Source organism: Pseudoliparis swirei, chromosome 19, assembly GCF_029220125.1.
Source record: "Pseudoliparis swirei isolate HS2019 ecotype Mariana Trench chromosome 19, NWPU_hadal_v1, whole genome shotgun sequence".
Lineage (NCBI taxonomy): Eukaryota > Metazoa > Chordata > Actinopteri > Perciformes > Liparidae > Pseudoliparis > Pseudoliparis swirei.
In genome coordinates, this window is record NC_079406.1 from 20,264,830 (window position 1) to 20,286,030 (window position 21,201).

At 40.9% G+C, this 21,201-nt stretch overlaps 1 protein-coding gene across 5 annotated transcripts in view; it reads right to left on the minus strand.

Annotated features, from left to right (window-relative positions):
• Positions 1 to 21,201, minus strand: part of diaph2 (diaphanous-related formin 2) — a 389,710-nt gene that overhangs the window by 217,968 nt on the left and 150,541 nt on the right. For all 5 annotated transcript variants that reach the window (XM_056440255.1, XM_056440252.1, XM_056440251.1 and 2 more), the window contains one exon: positions 18,044 to 18,158. In XM_056440255.1, coding sequence (XP_056296230.1) covers positions 18,044 to 18,158 — 115 coding nt within the window. The remainder of the gene's footprint in view (positions 1 to 18,043; positions 18,159 to 21,201) is intronic.

The window sequence follows — 21,201 nt, forward strand, 5'->3', positions numbered from 1 at the left end:
CTTCATTTTAATATGTTATATGAATTACCTCAATAAAATTGTTGTGCTTCTTGAAAAAAGCAAGAAGAAACATGACTTTGTCTCCTGATGCTTGTGATTGGTGTGTGCCGTTATTTGTATCGTTGATTGCTAACATCTTAACAATTTTCCTGCTGGGCTAAATAAACACCAACACCTCCCCTTCTATGTTAATGTTGCTCATTTCCAAAATAGCTGGCAATGATAAGTTCCCTTGTTGCAGGTTACAGGACTTTGTGCTGAGTTGGTCTAGCACCAGAAAGCAAATAGTTCCTCCAGGTTTGGCAGCTTGCTCAGTGATGATTGTTGGAAAGTAGCGAAATACCCTTGACCTGCCAGCCCTGATCAGCAATTAACCGCTTTAGAGACTTTGAATTGTGCAAAGAGATATTCAGATATTCTGTTGAGAATGTCACATTAATTGGGGCTTATTTACTCTGTGCTGGAGGACACGAACATCAAGCCACATTCAGCTGAGGAAAAACTCAGACACCAGTGAACCAATGTTGATTGTTGGTTTGACGGCGTTTTTATAAATTACAACAGACAGAACAATAATACTCGTGCAGGCAGCCTTTGGAGGCCAGTGTGTGTCTGTCCAAATGTGCATTCCTGCATTACATGTGTCACAGAGTCCACGTGTGTCCATAATATACTCACTCCTAGACCCTACTTCTATTAACCTTTGGCTTATTTTAAACACCAACTGTTTCCCCCGACACAGCTCATGAAATCAGCACAATAACAGTGTAATAAGAGAGTAATGTCTTGTTCCTAGTGATGCCAGATAAGTTGGAAGTTTCTCAGTTTACTCCTCATCCAATAAAGGTGACATTGGTGTGGTGCAGTATGCACAAATCCTCTACTGAGAAATGTTTTCATTTTCTTTATCAGCAATAACAGCCTCCACGGGTAAACGTATCACATCCCCCTCCCTTCATCTCAAATAATACGACTTCTTTAAACATCTCTTTAGTGTCTGCACCATCTGTGTCTCTCTTCTGAGCCCCATTTCTTTTCTTTTCTCGTGCTCACTCTTTTGCACATCCTTGCTTGCTCTTGCATATTCTGTCTGATTACTCAATTCAATAAAGGTTCAGTGGCAAGATCTTTAGATCTAAAAGCATCTGCCCAAGATATATATATATATATATACACTACCGTTCAAAAGTTTGGGGTCACTTAGAAATGTCTTTATTTTTCTAAGAAAAGCACTGTTTTTTCAATAAAGATAACATTCATCAAAAATACACACTATACATTGTTAATGTGGTAAATGACTATTCTAGGTGGAAGTGTCTGGTTTCTAATGAAATATCTCCAGAGGTGTATAGAGGCCCATTTCCATCAACTATCACTCCAGTGTTCTAATGATACATTGTGTTTGCTAATCGCCTTAGAAGACTAATATCTGATTAGAAAACCCTTGTGCAATTATGTTAGCACAGCTGAAAACAGTTATGCTGGTGATATAAGCTTTACAACTGGCCTTCCTTTGAGCTTGAAGTTTGAAGAACAAAATTAATACTTCAAATATTAATCATTATTTCTAACCTTGTCAATGTCTTGACTATATTTTCTATTCAATTTTCAATTCATTTGATAAATAAAAGTGAGTTTTCATGGAAGACACGCAATTGTCTGGATGAGCCCAAACTTTTGAACGGTAGTGTATATATACAGGTATATATATACAGGACTGTCTCAGAAAATTAGAATATTGTGATAAAGTTCTTTATTTTCTGTAATGCAATTAAAAAAACAAAAATGTCATGCATTCTGGATTCATTACAAATCAACTGAAATATTGCAAGCCTTTTATTCTTTTAATATTGCTGATTATGGCTTACAGCTTAAGAAAACTCTAAAATCCTATCTCATAAAATTTGAATATTTCCTCAGACCAAGTAAAAAAAAAGATTTATAACAGCTGAGTGTTTGTCAAGGCTCAGGAAACCCTTGCAGGTGTTTTGAGTTAATTAGACAATTCAAGTGATTTGTTTAATACCCTACTAGTATACTTTTTCATGATATTCTAATATTTAGAGATAGGATATTTGAGTTTTCTTAAGCTGTAAGCCATAATCAGCAATATTAAAAGAATAAAAGGCTTGCAATATTTCAGTTGATTTGTAATGAATCCAGAATGCATGACATTTTTGTTTCTTTAATTGCATTACAGAAAATAAAGAACTTCATCACAATATTCTAATTTTCTGAGACAGTCCTGTATATGTGTGAGCAAATATACAAAACTAGTCAAACAACTTTGTTCTATTCATATACACATGTTAATATAAAATGAAACATAATAAATGCATTTACATGGAGTTAAAAGGCAATCTCATTCATTTAATTTGCTCTCATCATGTAAACCAAGACTTTATGCTAAACTTTCATAGTAGATTTAATGTTATAAGTATAATAAATATCAGAACGACGCAAACGTTCAAGCTCCCTTGTGTGGCTTAAAGGTGTGCAGCAGATGTAAAAGTTAATTACAAGACTATAGAACAAATTTAGCAAATTTATTTGGTGACCCTAATAAAATCTCCTTCGACTCCATCTTTTGGAACGACTGCATGAAACGGGAGGGATATACAAAACATAACTATAGTTACTAAAAACTCTCATATAAAAACAGCTGCTTGGTAAATGCTAAATGGATTTCACATATACTTTACTGGGGAAATTCAGCGGGTAAATTGTACATTTTAATATCATTCGGTCCTAATAATCCAAATCCAGTTATTTTTCTTCGGCCGTCCATGTGACTAAGCCTGAGAACGAGGCTGGACCAAGAGCTGAGAGGCGGAGTTAAAGGAATTACTAGCGCGCTTGCTCTATGGGCCTCGCGGATAAGGAAGATCCCGGGAAGATCCGGGTAATTTCTGTACTCAAAAGTCTAACTTTTTTTGCTTCATGTGACCCTGAGCAACTTTGGTGGGAAGGAATGGGGCATCGCCCTCAGCGTTGTATCCAGATCTCTTTTTGCATCCATGACACTGACTCTGTCTTCGGCCAACATATCTGCCCATCTGTCAGCAGCAGCTCCTGGGGAGCGGACTGGACAGCTGCTCGCTGACCTGCCATCACCCGGCTGACTGACGGCAGACATTTACTGAACCAAAATAGTCTTCATGCTGGCTTCATTGGAGTGTAACAGACGGGTAGCTTTGGTCAATCAAAAAAAATACGGTTCATATGTTCAAAACGCATATACAGCAGGATATTGGTGTGATTCAACAGTCGTCTATGTTGATTACTTTTACTAAAAGCATTACAAAAAAACTATCAACCCAGTCACCTTCGTTTATAGGTGCAATTCAGTAAAAACCTGGGCTAGGAGACAGTGGTCAGAGGAGTGTCAAGCCTGCCAAAAAAACAATAGAAGCTTAAGATCTTGTTTTGGTTTGGAGCAGAAAGGTCAACTCCACAAGGCTCTGGGGATTCTCGGGCTACATGTGTTACTGGTCTTGGCTGCCTCGCTTCGAGTGTAAAAACGTGAGGCTTTATGATACACATACCGTGTCAGTGGTTAAAAGAGGTTTGAGCTTTAGTCGGCTAAAAGGTTTGTCCTTTCTTATACTGACCATGAGAACCATCCAGGATTACCATGAAGACCATGGAAAGTATTGAGGCACCTCTCGATGCACTGCCTCCGCTTGTGGACCTGCTTGGACCTTATAAATTCATTCAATGGCCCAAGAGCACGTCCGTGCCAATGAACGAGCTCTGTGTCTTACATGACAGGATCGGATTCGCATGCCTTTGTCACTTTCAGGTATTTCACTGTCAAAAGGGGCAGAAGCCACTCAACCTCGTTTTAAGAAGTTTCAAAAAAACATTCAATTCATTCCATCCATTGTGGTGCAAGCTGTATTCATGGCTCAAATACTCACAAAGGAAAGACTCAGCCTACTGCTATGCATGCAAACAACTCTCCATGCGCCACAGATTGTTACCAAAAAAAAGCATTTCACATTGGAAGAAAAGTAATGTGACTTTAAGTTGCAGAAGAGTGTTTCCCCTACCATTATAATAGGGTGGCGGCCCGCCCCCCTGAAATCACCCCCCGCCCCGCTGTCATTTTCTCTATCGTGCCAGATTACAACGGAAGTAATTTAATGTTCCCCACCTTGTTCTTTTAGGAAACATTTTGTGTTATTGATCGTATCTATACAACAGCATGTCACTCTCGACGTGGTCGCGTTAGCGCTTCTTCTCCGCATAACGCGCTCTGCCCCCATGCGCAAAGACACGTGCGCGCACACAGGTGAGCCCACTCCCACCAGCACTCATTTTGTTTTGCACGTTATTTTTGTTTTGAAAAAATATGCAGTGTAACACTCTTTATTGCCAGATATTTGAACTTATGTTGTCTTAGTTTTTCACAGGTTGCACTTCATTGTTGTTATCCTGAAAATATATTCAGTGCAACACAGGTTAATTGCAGACACAATAAGTTATTTTTTGTCAAATGTTAGTTATTTTCTGCACAGATAGAAGTGTATTTGTGTTCTAATAAATTGATTGAAAACTTGTATTCGTTTTTTGTCTGATGGAGCAATCTGGTTGAACTTTAAAATGTGTTAAAGAATTCTTATACTGCATTTAAATGATGAGCGTCTTTAAATGATAACTTTTCCAACTTTGTTTTAGGTTGGCAAAAGCACAATAGGTGTTTGTGTCGGCCGGTCGGTCGTTCTGCCCCCCCCCCCCCCCTGAAGCTGTACAACTAGGGCAAACAATGAGAAGAACACTAAGTCTCACATTAATGTCATGTTCAACAAAAAACTCATGGCGCTCCTCAAATGCTGATCAGTCACCCGTTCATAAGTCTGTGGCAAAAAAGTTATCTCGACACGCCCCATGGTCAGTATTATGGATTGATACAGTTTATATAACGGAAGTTATAGTTAAGTTACAGAGGTATGAAGCACTTTCAGTGGGGATTGATTCAAGTGGGATAAGAAATAATACAACCGCAATGATGGCAGAGAACTTGGCCCCAGAGAGAGACACCCCGCCATGTAAACAAGCCAAATACCTCAGCTGTGCGCTCCAGATCTGACTGGAAATGAAACCACGTAAAAAATGGGTAAGTCAGACTTGCTTCTGACCTTTGTATGTTTAAAAGGAAAACGAAAGTTATATATAATAGGGCGTCTAAAAATACATATATATATATACATATATAAAAGTCTGCTGCTATATGTGTTTTTTATTTGGCCAATATTTGCAGCCCTTCAGAGATTGATTCCCTGGGTATCCGTCTACGTTGGTTTTGTTGTTGCGACCGTGGACCCATATACGCTCTTTACAAGAAGAGTGCCCTTTCAAAATAGATGTACATTTTTCACGGGAAGCTAGGTTCAGGAAACGATCGTGGTTGGTATTAACGTCACTGACAAATGACAGGCGTATCAAACTCACATGACGAACGGATTACATGACTAACGCGTCACAGGACTAACGAAGCTTTTTGGTAAATCGGGTCACGGATGAGGGAGATCGCCACGGACTCGTCGCCGATGGCCGCAAAGTCACAATTACATCCGTCACTTAGCACAATGTGTGGCTGATGTCTAAGATATAAAACTAACACTCCTTTGCTCAACTACACATGTAATCCCTGAGCAGTCAAAGGTGTGTTCTGTCACCATGGGATTAGTTCAAAATATGGCATGTCCTGTCTTATCTGTATAACACATCTATAAACAACGGTCTATACCTACCCTACAAGATTCCGAGAGCATCGAAACCACCAGCAATGCCATGAGTGTAAACACTCAGCCGGGACTTTCTTTTGACAATGAAATGTCATTGGAGTCTGTCGTAGCTCGCATGCTGGTATCAGCGCCCACCTGTGTCTACGTATGTATCAGAACAACCTGGGGGTGACTGCATCGGATTCTACAAGGTACCACCACATTTGGAGCACAATGTTGCACTTGCTGCTCTCCTGTGGGGCCCTTGGTACTTCTCTAATAATCTACCCAGCATGTGTTTATCTTTGTTGGACCAGGTTGTGTGGAGGCGGCCGGGAGAGGACGGCAGACAGAATCCTGCCAGCCTGTATGTTAGGAGCCTGCAAATCCTGAGGGACTGCTGGCTTTGTCTGGGCGTGTGTGTGTGTGTGTGTATTTGTGTGTGTGTGTGTGTGTCTCAGAGACAGAAGTGGCAGCAATACAGTTATGCAAACATGAATTATGGTTGTACTTGCAGAGACACACACACGCACACAAAACATTTAATTGCCCAAAAAAAAGTCTCTCCAGGGCTCCATTGTGTCTAATGTGTTCAACGTTAATCTTACCCTTTGGGGACATTTGCTGTTGTGTTAATTACACACCACCAGGAGTCCTCATTAACACACATACAAATACGTGCACGCACCAGCACACACTCAAACACACTACGTAGACAACTTAGGTTGTGCGAGTGAAAGCCCAGATTAAGCGAGGCAGTCCAGTATGGGAAAAGCAAAGCTGATAAAGCATTCACAAGGAGTGGGGCCATTCAAGAGTTGCCTCAGGTCAGACCACATCCCACACCTTTCACGAACAAACCAAGCCTCAGCAGAGAGGGGTTCGAGGGCCCGAGCGGCCAGTGCGCCCTGCTTACTCATCCATTCCACCGCTCGCTCATCACGTCCTGGCTCAGGCCTTTGCTCCCACCACTGCATGAGCTTTGGCTAATGCCAGTAAAGTAAAGCAAACTGCAATCGTGACACGCAAACAATTAACCCCAGAGAGTTGTCACTGGCCCGCCTGTTGTCAGCGCTCATTACAGTCTGCTGCCGACTGTATCCGTTAAAACCATCGAAAGATAACAAAACATTACAAAAAATTGAACAACAAACTACGATGTGTTTGTCTCACTCGAGTCAAACTACTGTAGGGAGCGCAGAATGAGAGTATTGTGAGCTGCTTGTTTCCCCCAAGGACGCAGCCCACTAATGTCAGGGGCAGAGTAATGGGCTACAAGGTGACCCCTGTGTGCCAGTCTTTCCCAAACCCCCCGGAACAGCGGGATCTCTAATTGCATCCGAGGGAGGGGGGTTCACAAAACCAGTCATAGATAGTCAATTATAGATACAGTGGCAGCATATTTGTACAAGATGTGAAGCATTTCCTGGGAAGGAATTGCCCAAGATCAATTGCCCCAGGTAATTTGTGAGTGAAGGGAATACCTACAAAATCAAACACCCAATATAAATGAGGGCGAATGCATTCACATCTGCATAATCAGCTTTGTTTTGGCTGTGGAGAGGCTACTAAGAGGGGTCAGATGTCTTACTGATGTACAGTATGTGGTTTGTTTCAAGTAATGATGAACACATGATAAATATGAATAACGTGAACACGATGTGATCCATGGGGAAGTGTTAATTGACATTGTATCCATAGGAAAGGGATTATTCACATTGACATTCCTCCAGCACGAATCTCCATTTCAGTGTGCCGGAACTTTAATACAAATTGTAAAACGTTCATCACATTTGCGTCAGACATTAAAAATTCAATGCGTTTCACCGCTGAGTGTGATTAAAATAAAAATCAAGGCATATCAATCGTCTCAGGTTAATTTGTCTTACACAGTGAATCTGTGGAGTCTTTCCATCCTCGGGATGCCTGTGGCCTCAGAAAGGTTAATAAGCTGCTTTACCTCACTCAGCCAGAGATGGATTGGAAGAGAGTTGGAAAGGTGAAAAGAAAGACCAGGAGAGCAGAAACACCGTAATGCAAATCTGCACAGTCAAAGTAATCCGTCTAGTATTTAAACCCACCGTTTAAACAGTTTCCCAGCGCGGCTGGACCTGTGCTTCCCAAGCCGCATAACATTTATCCATGGACTTGACAACTGTCAGCCCTCATACAGCAATGGGCAACTGGGGTCAAAGATCTGGACAGAATGTGGTGATGATGGAATACCAGCAGTCGGCCTGCCTACTGTGTGTTTTATTGCCGGATGAGTGAATGTTTCAGGGGAATGAGCGTGATTTGGCGCAGCATTACAGCTGGCTTCAGCTTGCTTATGTATACAGCACAAGCAAATGCTAAATTCCCACGGCCCTGCCACTACCCTGAAGTGTGACTGATGTCGATTTCCCTTGCTTGCGTGTGTGGGTGGAGCAAAAGTGCAATAGCGGTGCAACACTACGGAAGGACCTCCAGCTTAACACGGCTCCGTCGAAGTGAGGCTTTACAGCCGGCACAGGCAACCCCGCAGTTTGTGAATGTTCTGTTGGTTTGGACGGAAGAAGACCGGATCGAAGGCAAACAACAAGCCAAAACCACATTAAAATAATAGTAATAAAATAACACTTACAACAGAGTTGTTCCATCCTCTGCGCATTTATCGCATTGTTTCAACAGTATACTGTGTTTAATAGAACATGATCAAAAGAAGAGGGCAAAAAAAGAAACAATCTCTTCCCCCTGAAGGCGTCTGCGCTGCAAAAATAAATAACATACATCCATTTATCATTAATTTCTCCTGCACAAAACAGTATGCCCTGCTATCTTGATTTAACACGTCAAACTGTAAATGATAATTTCACCGTTTGTCTTCTTCAGAGGCTGCAAGAAGACAGACAAAAGGAAGTGTAACATATGGAAAATAAAAAGATAAAGCTGAAAAATAACCACACATGCTTGTTAAGAAGAGTGAATTCATTATCAGGAGCTTTGAAAAGAGGTGTTGTACCATCTTTCTCTGTTTAAGAAAGAGGGAATTCAGGAGAATGAAAGTATAAGTGAAGAAAACCTTCCAAAGCTGATGGTAAACAGAAAAAGAGACAAACATGCATATTAACAAAATAATACAGACAGATTTAAAATATGTATGCTGTGGATACTGCAGAAAGACAATGATAAGAGAAAAAAAAGAAGGGCAGATACTGACTTAAAGTTCAAGGGAGATGACAGAGAGGGAAAGACAGTGAGGAAAACAGAAAGGATGGGGGGGGGGGGGGGTGAGCAGAGAGGGGAAATAAATGAAAGAAAAGGGTAACTGTACCGATATGTGTATCCTGAAGGGAAACTGTGAAAAGGTGCAATGGACAGTTTATGTGCCTTCCATGCAGAGGTGGTGCTCAGTCTTCTGGAGGGGCATTCTTACATCAAAAGTGATGCATCTTAACTCAACATTAATTTCCTCAGACATTGTTTGGGACCGAATCCTTCCTTCCTCTATAGAGGTGATTTTAGTTTATATTATATCAATTGAATTGACACATAGCCAAAACGTGGGGCCTTGATTGCAGATATAAATACTTTATTGTTAATGAACAAAAGACACACAAAATGCCAAATAACACTTGGTGAAAAGTTACTTCACATATAGCTAAACTAGCTGTCTCAAAATGTATGCAGCCTATTTGTATGTTTTATTAGCTTTTCAATAACATGTGTTTACCTTCCTGCACATTATACAAAAACAATAAATATAAATCTATCAAACCAAACTTAAACAGCAACAAAAGACATCATAACCTTTTAAATCTTATTATCCCAGCTTTAACAATTTCCCTGAAGTGTCACTTTGTTTTTGTCGTGTTGCTTTTTGTCCCTTGTTGTTTCTCAGGTGACTGAGGATAACAGACTGCAATCAGGCGGGTCTGTCTACCTCACTCTCCCGTTTCCTCATCTCAACCTTTTCTGTCTGTGCAGTAATTTACTTCGCTGTGGCATGAGAAGCCATGATTGTTTATATTCAAGGAGGCAGCATCTTGAACACGCAGGGCTCTGATTGTTTACCCGTCCTGTATGCAACATCGAGGTTGTTCTCTTCCCCCCACTGTTCCTCTCGGCCCCTTTCCAGCCAGAATGACGATGGAGTATCACCCCCTGGCCCAATAGTCACAAACCAATTCCACCAAAGACAAATTAAACGTAATGCCATGTAACAAACGCAGCGGGCTACTGTGTCAGGCATTGTGTTAGCCGCTGGGGAGACGGGGCTTGTGTTCACTTTTCTTTTTATCCGTCTGGAGTCAACATTGAGCTGGATGCGTCGCACGTTTGGAAAACAATTGCAATTACAACTGATGAATGATGTCATCTGCATGCGTGTCCGACGGAGTTTGTGTTTAATCTCTTTTAAGAGGAGATTATGAAATACAGAAAGGTGATCGAGGTGAAACTGCTTGAAAAACCAATGAATCTCAAGGCCAAACTAAAAGCCAACCATTGCTCGAGTTGAGTGTCACTGAAACACTCGGCCACGACAGAAATGTAAAATAACATCAGAGCTATAGAAAAGGCGTTTCCCATTTGTCATGATAATTGGAAAATGCATTTCCACAATTTTCTCTAAGAGTTACTCTTCCAAAAGAGCAATAGGGCAAACTTTGACTGACTTTTCATCCTCTCACGCACCACTTAAAAACATCCAACCCTGTCCAGCGGCTCATCCACACAGGGAACCATCACACGTCAAGTATTTCCTTCAAGAAACCTCACTGCTCTCGTACTCAAAGCTGGATTAGATATGCACTCCATACTCTGCTGTCTGGGATCATGGGGCTAAGTTAATGAAGCTCCGCTGGGGCTTTTCCATCTGAAAAGCTCCAGCGGCAGCGCTGACATTGTCCTCTTTTTAAACGCAAGTCCCATTGTTAATAAGTGTCATATCACTCAATTAGGCAGGAACACAGACACTAAATACATACTTCAAGGGGACATAAACACAAAAGCACAAGCAAACTCAACACATTATTCCGTTTGTTTTAAAACCAACTATCACTTGAATAAAATAGATACAGTTGCGGGTGGGGGGGAGGATGGCTGTTATTATGCATGGTGGAACACGTATGGTAATTCTGGTAAATACCATGTCATGAAACTGGTGAGGGAACATGGTCAAGATATTGATGTGAAAGCACAAACACAATATGAAAGAATGAAAGACCCCAAAATATATACAAGTTTAGCATTTAACAATCAACATGAATTTAGTTCTGAACTAATACATGCAGGAAGAGATCTTCTCTTGGATACTCAGTGTGCTTCAGTTTGAGTCACTTCCCAGTCTATTTTGTCCCCGTGTCCTTGTTCCAGACGTATCCGTATTCAACATAGACCTCGCTGTATGGGCCGTCTGAGTGCACAGAACAGTTCAAGACGGATGAATATGCAGAAAATGATTATGCAAGGCTGACAAACTCAAATTAAAATAACAAAAGGGAAATATAAATGTGATTCCTTAAAAATATTGTTTATGAGTAACAAGACAAAGTGGAACACAAGATATGTTGAGGGCCAGCGGAGATTTAGATGGAAACGTTGAAATAGTGATAAATGCCAAACGTGTTAGATTATGTTTTCCAGCAAGGAGAGAAATAAAATATTTAAATGGACGGGGGATGTTTTTTTTTTTGAAGAGACGATTTGGATGAACATTACGGTGCACCTGAAGGGACATAAAAGTAAGCAGGGTGTAGACTAGGAATGCTGCAAGCGGCAAGTATCAAAGGAAGCTAATATTCAGAGGGCTAAAGTTAAAGTGCACCGCGATAGCCAGAATGGCTCTCATCTGAGAAGAGAAGATTAAAATCAGTGGGACATCACAGCAAGGCAATATGAAGTAGGAATGAGAGGAAATCGCTCTCCTTCCCTCTCACAGATGCACACGGACATAATATAGTCTCCTACAATAAACCAATTACATGTCATTAATATTTAAGGACCTAATTTCCATTCATATGTGATATATAAAAAATTTGCAGAGATGAGCAAGGAAAAGGGCTGACCGTGAGATATTCAGTGGGCCGGCTGCCCCAAACAGAGAGGAATGAACATCAGGGTGTTTTGTGTTTTAGTGAGACAAATGTCTCCTGCCTTTGCCAGCAATGAGTGTCCTGTTTTCTGAAAAGATGGAAATGGTACCATCTGAAGCCTTTCTTATTCCAAAATGCGATGATATCCGCTTTGGTTTGCTTCGAGTAATAATGGACATTTAATCCAGAATGCATGATTTAGTGGAGGAACGGTCTTGAGTCATCTCAACAATTCCCCGAAGGGAAACGTCTCTCCACTGATGACAGTTTACAAAATGAGCATGTGCTAAAATGCCAATTGTGATCCTGTTTGTGGGACACTGCATTTGTTAGACAATGAGCCTGAGAGAGAGGGTGTAGGAGATGTAACTGTTTTATTAACTAGGCTGGCCAGGACTCCAGATGGACAATGACATGTCCAAAGAAATTATTTCAGAAGCAAGCAGAGGAAAACAAGATAAGAAGGGAGCGATGGCAGGAGAAGAAAAGCCCAGAAAAAAGACGCAGAGGAAGCTGCCTTGGCGAATGCACCATCCTCTCAATTAACAGAATCCGTAATAAACAGCCTTGCTCTCCAGGGAAACACGGCAAACCAGAGAGAAACACTCCCAACACTTTGACAGAGAACGTATCAGAAGCTTATCGCTGTACACAGGCTATTAATACAAGGCAGACTATTCCACTGTGGGCTGCAGTGTCTTGAGTTGAGCTTAAACTCATTAGACAAAAAGCCTTTATTAAATTGCGACTATCTGAGAGGGCAGAGCTCCAACAGCAGTCTGGGGATCATGTTTTTTTCAAGAGCAACGCGCTTTACAAAGGTTTCTCTCAACAAGACATATTGTTCGTGAAAGAATACAGCCTGATAGGATTAAAATATGTTTTGAGTGACATTTATAGTCCATGCAGAGCCAACACTTGTATCCATAGACTTGTATTGGGCAGATACTGTAGAGCTAGTGAGCAACAGCTTTCTTGCCTGACCGAGGTGTCATGTGGGGCGGCCGACCATGCGTGAGTGTGTTTGATCTGGTGGCCGGATCAGCCCTGATGTTAACAGAGTTATTAGGGGACTTATTAGGGAGAGTCAGAGAGCCGGCTAACCCCCCCCACTGATTCCATCATTACTGCCGTTGTGGCAGTGTCATTACCGCCCTGCTGCTGGGCCTTTGTAGCTAGGATTGAGAATCTGCTGGCGTGCACACCACATGGGCTCATTGGGAAGAGGACACGTGTGTGGTGGAGTTGTACGGACAGAGGTAAAGGAACATGGGTGTCAAGAGTGAGGAGAACTCCTGAGGGATTTGATCCAATCCAATGTGATGAGGGGGTGGATAACTGCAGCCATCACTCATAGTGAGTGAGGTTTTAGCCAAGTTACCTTTCCAGGGCTGACCTTTGCACACACGTTTGAGAGTTCTTCTTTTTTTCCAGAACGAGATGAAGTAACAAACTAAAAATGAATCTTAAAGTTCAAATCAAACTTTTAAAAAATTTGCATGTTGTGATTTAGACATCAGCAGAACAGGATGTGCCGAAATGTGCTTTTAGTGCAAAGAACTCCCTTGACATTCACTCCAACATTATTCTATGCCTCTCTTTCCCTTTCTTTCTCTCAGGCAGTTTTAAGATTTATTTCCAAAGGTGCTGTTTGGTAACACTTTGGCCCGTCCCCTCCGGCCTTATTCACATGTTCATTAGCTGCCTCGCCATCATTAACAGAGGCATGCTGGGAAAGAAAGTCCCAATGACCCTGCTCACAGGGGTGGCATGCAGCCTCTAAATCCTCCCTCAGCACGCACATACATCTTCATTAGGCCTCTGTCTCTCTATGCAGAAGTATGTGTGTCACTGACTTTCAAAACCATAAAGTTTATGAATTTACTGGGCTACACAAAACCAACAACCCCCACGATGAAACCTTAAAGATGCTGTAATATAGTCAGGTTTACAACATGACTGCAACCCCTAATGTTTTCACCTTATAGTAAGATCAATGTTTGGAATGGTTTATATTCACAAATTATTGTCTCGGTTATTCCGTGGTTAAGTATACTCGGCGATTTCTGTTGTTGTTGAGTTACCTCTCTTCGTCCACGGGGTTGTTCTTGCTGAGAAGCCCAGACACGGCCATTACAAAGTGGCATATGCCCTTTGTCCATCAGCAATTGGTGCGTGCAATGGAGGAAACATTTTAGAAGAAAGGGGGTGTGAAGTTTGCCAACATCAATCTTGTTTCAAATTGAACTGCAAAGTTCCAACTGAATGAATTGCCTTTCAAATGCAGCAGGCCATGGCTACACACATTCAATCCCGAAGTGAATCTGATTTGATCCCGAGAGCCATACAAAGGCACAACCCACTGATTGATAAAGTGCACTGAGGGGAGATGAGGGTAAAAGAAAAAAGGGAGCGCCAAGTCAATGGAGAAGAGCATAAAGAAAAAGTAATAAGCCGATACAGTCAAGCATTGGCAGAAAAGGAGGAAAAGGACAACAGGAAGAAAGAAAAAAGGGGAACAATTTAATAACTTTACGACGTTGCCAGGTTGATCTACAGCAGGGGTCAGGAACCTTTTTGACTGCGAGAGCCATAAAAGCCAAATATTTCTAAATATATTTCATTGAGAGCCATATAGTATTTTTAACGTATAATTTTAATGCGACTTCTGGTGCTGCATGATGCTACGGGGGGGCATCGGAGCTCTGCAGCGCGCGAGACGGCGAGCCGAGAAGGGTTAACGCGACACTAGAGACAGAATGACATGCTGCTGTAGAGACGATCAGTAACAGACGTTTAGTTTAATAAAAGAACAAAGACGTCTTTAAGAAAAGGGACCTGACATTACTTCTGCTGTAATCTGGCGCGATAGAGAATTTTTTTTTTCTCAACTCAAAATTGTCTGGGAGCCATATGCCGTCACCGGAAGAGCCATAGGTTCCCGACCCCTGATCTACAGCGTCTATTTAATGTATCGTATACAAGTTAAATACATTTGAAAAAAGCAGGATGGTGAGCGAGAGCAAATAGAAAGATGTGTGCTTTTGATAACAGATCGCTCAGCTCCATGCGTGGGTGGTAACAATGTTCCGATCAAAAAGCACTTGATGGTGCCAAAGGTGGAATACCTGCCTTGACATCAGCGACTGAGGTGTAGCTTTAAGTGCAACGCAATTTCATCTCAAGGGAGAAGGCTGATACGTCTCTCCACAAGAGAAGAGGATGCAGCAAAGAAATACATAAAATATGAAAAATACAAAGAGTGATGTGTCACTGAGTTGCTTCTGGAATTAACAAAAATCTTCATTGTCATTTATCTGCAACAGAGGTTAATTAACTTAAACTGGAAGGATGAATCACTGTGGCTTCATTGGTATACAAGCAAAGCAACATAATTACTTATTTTATATATGTGAAAATAATTATCTAAACTGCCTCTTGTGAATTCCCATTGTATTGTGCAGCGCTGCACGACCCTGTGCTCAATGCAACAGATGCTGTTGGCTCCTCACAGTGGTTACAATGCACAGTGATTTAGATTGATGTTGAATGTGCGACTTTGTTCTTAAACATGCGGTTGCCTGTGCTGACCCAAAGTGAGTTACACATCGATGCGACCATCATGACTTAATCTGTGTCCTTCAGACCTGATAAATGACAAATGTGTAGAATTTTTCAATCAGGCTAAAGAACCATCACATAATAAATGATGAAAGAAAAAAAGTCACACTTGGAAGATTGAAGCTGAGGTTGAAATCCCTCTTGACTATAATATTCTTTTCTTGGAAAAACTCATTAAACAGTGAGACTCATAAAAGCAGCAGGGGAGATGACAGTCTTGCATTCTCGGTTGTTTTAGAGGCCTCAGAGTGTAATAAGCATCTAAAAGTTGGGGGCTGTTAAAGTGATTCTTTTTTCTCTCTTTTACTGCTACAGTGTTGTTCTTCAACAATGCAAGTAACAAGCAAGAATCCCAAGGAATGTGGTTTAACAGACGCCTCTTTCACCAATTTCTGAGGGCTACTCTGCAGGGAAGGCATTTACACCTGCTTGCCTCATCTTTCACGATACACTCGTCCCCTGAAGTGTGCTTTACTTATAAATATCCACGTCTAAGATGTAGCAAAGCTGGAAGAACCACAAGGAAACATAGTAAAAAAAATAATTTAAAAAATAATAATGTTTACTGAAGGTGTGTGTGTGTGTGTGTGTGTGTGTATGTGTGTGTCTGTGTGTGTGTGTGTTGAGAAAACAGGGCCAATATCGCAGACAAATTAATTCGGCTTTCACAAGTGACACGTTTGTCAAATCAGCACTCAGGATTGATGGTTCGTGGTTACAATAAGAGGTTACAATAAAAGTACAAGACCCCAGGAATTAATCTTGCAAATATTTCGTCGCTACACCTTGTTCTCAGAAACCGCTATAGACTACATCCAAAACCAATTAATCAATCTGACTTGGGATGAACGAAGACGCACGACCCAAATAGGTCAGATTCATAGCGGAAATAAAGCAGAGATCTTTTTGACAAAGTGTTTCATGTACAGGCACACTTGTTGTTGCATATACTCAGACGGCATCCATTTGAAAGACGATACTGCATGAATCATGTAACAGAGGAAAGAGAAAAACAAATGAACCATCCCATTTCGGTGAGATTCCATCTAGCACCTTTTTGCGCAGTACCAACGACATCAAAGGCCTACTCATTGACTTTCAACTTCCCTGACGGGGGTGGGGGGATATCAAACATTAAACAGCATTTTTCATTCATGAGCAAATCATGTTCTCATTCAACAATAGAGGAAATAGAGCTGATTCAGTGAAGTCGCTGCAGGGGTAATTGATAGGGATCCAGCAAAGGTAACTCCCAGGGGAAATTCTAGATCATGAATTCCTACCCTGCCAGCGGGAACATGGACTATCTACAGGGGCTTTTTTTTTAAAGCCCAGTGGGTGAGAAAGTGAATTTAATAAAGCGTCTAAGAGGACATTTAAAGCTGAATTAAAGTCATGTCGCTGTGGACCTCCGAATGGGAAGTATTTGATCTTAAGAATCGATATGCAAACATGCTGGTTTGCTGCTTAACTAACTCGAAATGATAAACTAATTTACCCTCAATAGCAAAAGTTATACTCATACAAGAGAACAAAAAATGTATACAACTAAGTAGGTATCGCAAGGATTCAGAAATGGCACATGTTGAATTATAAAAGACAAGAGAGGCCGACCCTGCAACTTCAGTATGCCTTGCAACAACCAACATTCTACTTCCATCTGTAAAATGCCGGCAAATCACTTTGCGGCAGCTGAGGCAGAATTGCTATTTATTTCACAGAACAAAAAAGAGTCACGTCTAGTTTGTAGACCTAGAGGCTGCGAGAAAGAAAGTGAAAAAGCTGCTGGCGGGCTGACTGGTGTCCAAACAGACGTTGGGAATATGGGAAAAGTTGGTGGATTCGGTATAGTTACAGTATGTCCACAAACCCTGACAGAGCTCCGATTTGACTGCTTTGCGCTTGACAGGGTTCTGACTTCTCCCCTCCTACTGCTGCCAGAATTAGAGGGGTGTGCTCCACACATGCACACACACTGTCAAAGAAGTGGAAAACACTCAAATTGCCATGGGAGGAATACATTAAGTGCCTTCACACACCCTTTTTTCCATATGAAAACAAACTTGCTCTGTACTGCTTGTGTTATTCATCAGCAAGTTAGGTAGCCTGGTTGTGTATCTGAGAAACAAACTGGCCGGGACAAGAAAACTCCCAGAGCTTCCTTTACAAAAGCCTCCCATCTTCCCCAACGGAAGATTGGCCTACTGGACTGGAAAAGAAGCTAACCAAGCATAACTTCTCCAGTTCACACATATACAGTCTGTACAACTTCAAGTTCGTCTACGTAGATACACACACAACAACACCAATCTGAAACTACTCAATAGGTGCAAAGAACACATACAATGTGCGACCGCGTTACATTCTAGTTTTCTCAAAGACTCAAACACATAAGAACCCTGCAGAAAAAACACTGATTTTTTACTTGAGAGCATACATAGATGGTGTTAAATGCAGTGGGAAAAGTTCTAAGTTTAAAGATAATTAACAATTCAGGAAGAAAAAATGTCTTAGGAAAGTGTCACACGATGAAAGTGGCTGTGCATCTATTCCCCCGAGAGGAAAAATGAAGCATGTGTGTGTAGATTAATTAAGTGAAGAGAGATGACGCCTCCTTACCTTTGCTCTGCGAGGAGAAGCAGAGGGAGAGCTGAGCAAATAGGTCAGGATTCTCAAACTTCTCTTCTTTGACTTTGATCCAGAAGCAATTCTCTGCCATTTCCTGAGGCACTATCTGCAATGACACAAGGATTCCATTATCACCACAATCAGAGACCGCCATTTCACCAACCTGCCACTCAAAAAGTTCTTCTCACTTGAGATGGGGTTTGTGTGTGTTTTTTTGTCTGTGTGTGGACACACAAATGTCCTTGTGTGTGCATCCTGAGCATCAGAGTAGCAAACACAACAAAGAGGACCGGCAGCAGCAAAAGAGGGGCCTCCAGGGCTAAACAGATTATTTCATGGGCAGACAAACCGCAGGAGTATGACCACGTCAAACGGATGATGTGTGGAAAGACCCTGACTGGATCATTCACATCAAAGTACTTGATGACCTACCTGAAATGAAGTATGTGAATTTAAGTTTGCGGCACAAAACATCAGCAACCCTGTTTATACACTCCTCATACCTGCCTGGTACCGGAAAACGCCTCTAAGAAGCACCGACACCCACACCAGAGGTGATAGCAGGGCTGAACACAGGGATTCCTCCTCACCGCTCAGCAGACACAAGAGTAGGAGCGTACAGAAATACTCAGACGTAAACAAACCCATCTGATTACCTTCGCATTGAAAATGCCGGAAGGTTATGTTTTGATCGCCGTGTATTTATTTATTTATTTATTTATTTGTATGCGTGTTATTCGCAAAACTCAAAAATTATTGAACCGAATCGCATGAAATTTGGTGGGATGATTGTTTATTATCCGGGGACCAGTTGATGAGATTTTGGGATCGATCGGGTCAAAGGTTAAAGGTCAAAGGTCATGAACAGGTCAAAATGTTCTTGAATCGCATGAAATTTGGTGGGATGATTGGTTATTATCCGGGGACCATTTGATTAGATTTTGGGATCAATCGGGTCAAAGGTCAAGGTCAAGGTCATGGAAAGGTCAAACTCTTTTTTTACCATAGCACGATACATTTTTGTCCAATTGGCATGCAACTAATGCCAAAATGTTCATAATTCAATGCCCAATCTTGTGATATGCGAAGGTATGCGCTCTACCGAGTGCCCATTCTAGTTGTTGCTGTTATTATTACTGTAGCTAATAATGTGTGTAAATAACCCCATGAAAGGTTTAATGTTTTGTGTTGATTGCCTGCTTTTGTATCTGCTTTATTGGTTTTGATGTATGCCTTTGTATATTGTATTGTTTGAATACTTTTATAGACGTTTTAATCTACTTCCTCTTAGATTTAAATCAGACTTTTATTTTGAAATGTTAAAAAGAAGCGCACTTTTATCTTATGTTGACATGCAAACTTGACGGTACGGCTACGGATGGACAAATGCGCATTATATTTAAAGTGTAACAGTTTTAATGGACCCGTATAAGGCTAACGCTCTTACGGTGGTGACAAGGTGGTGATTGTTCACGAGTTTTAATTCATGTGTTATACACCTAAAGAGAGAAAATAAAGAAGTTTCACTAGCAGTAAGTTTCACGCCAAGTCATATCAGGGGATCCGTTACAATGTGTGTGACACTGCGTTCACTGCGTTTCGTGCTATGGTGAGAGCGCTTAACACGGGCCTGGAATAGCAATTGTCCTAACGCTATTGCACTGTTGTCGTTAACCTTGTAAAACCACAGTTATTACAGGAAGAGCCGTAAGTGCAACTATGATGCATATTAAGCTGTTAAATCATTCCCAAGTCCATACGAAAATGCGTCAAGTGTAGCAAAATTGCAGAATCCTACAATGGCTACAATATGTGCTTTAATGGAAGGCTTATGACACATTTACCATGAGCTGGTGTTGAGTGTTCAGATAATGCTTTCTTATGTCCACTCAAGTCATAGAAAGCAGTTTATGTGTAAATAATTATATTTATAATAACAATTAAGCCGTGGTAGTCGAATTCAGATAAAGTGGTGAAACACCACACTGTGATTGAGTAACTTAAGACATTAAAAAAATGAGATGTTTCAGATGTTAACCTAGTCAAATCAAAAGCAGAGACACAGAAGAAACAGGGTCGATGCAAAGTCAATTTATATAAACAACTAAAATATTCCAAAGACAAAGCTGGCACAGAGGGGAGGTCCACAAATGAACAACAACAATAAATTGGAGGGAAACGCGGAACGGGCAAAGCACAAAACAGGACAGGAACTTTTGAAAAAGCACAAGAAGGATACCGGCAAACATAGAAGAACACATACCTGGAAGACGCAGACATCGGGGGTGCAGCAAGGTTATTAGACGCATGTGGATTCAATTAGGGGCGAGGCAGACAATTACAAAGGTGGGAAAACATACCAAGGCAGGAAGTGAAGTTAAAAGAGTAAGAGGCAGAAGAATTCAAAATAAAACAGAAAAACAAACTAAACAAAACCCAATACCATTACACACTACCAGTACAAGTACCACTGCTACTACTCCTACTACTACCACTACCATTGCTGCTACTACTAACACTGTTACTACTACTACTACTACTACTACTAACACTACCATTGCTACTAATACTACTACTACTACTACTACTAACACTGTTACTACTACTACTACTAACACTGTTACTACTACTACTACTACTACTACTACTAACAGTTACTACTACTACTACTAACTCTGTTACTACTACTACTAATACGATTATGAATACGACTACGATGACTACTACTACTACCACTACTACTACCACTACTTCTACTACTACTACAAGTACTACTGATACTACTACTAATAATAATAATAATAAAGCTCATGATGCAGTCCCAATCTTAAATAGCAGTTCCCTTTTAATTTCAAAATACATTATAATGTGTTTCTGGTCCAAAAAATTCCACTAAATTATTCTTAATTTAAATGTAGTTAAATGTATATGGAAAATATGTTTTGCTATTCTGTTATTCAATTATTGTAATAGCCATTTTGCTCAGGTACATGTGTACAAAGACATCAGAATTCATCTGCAAATCTTTCAGTCAAGTAAATACATATCTTCACAACAGAATTAAATGCTACAAAATATATGCATATAAAGTGTGAATGTAATGTACCTTATTTACAGTTATGTGTTGCTATAATCTACATCATTTGAAG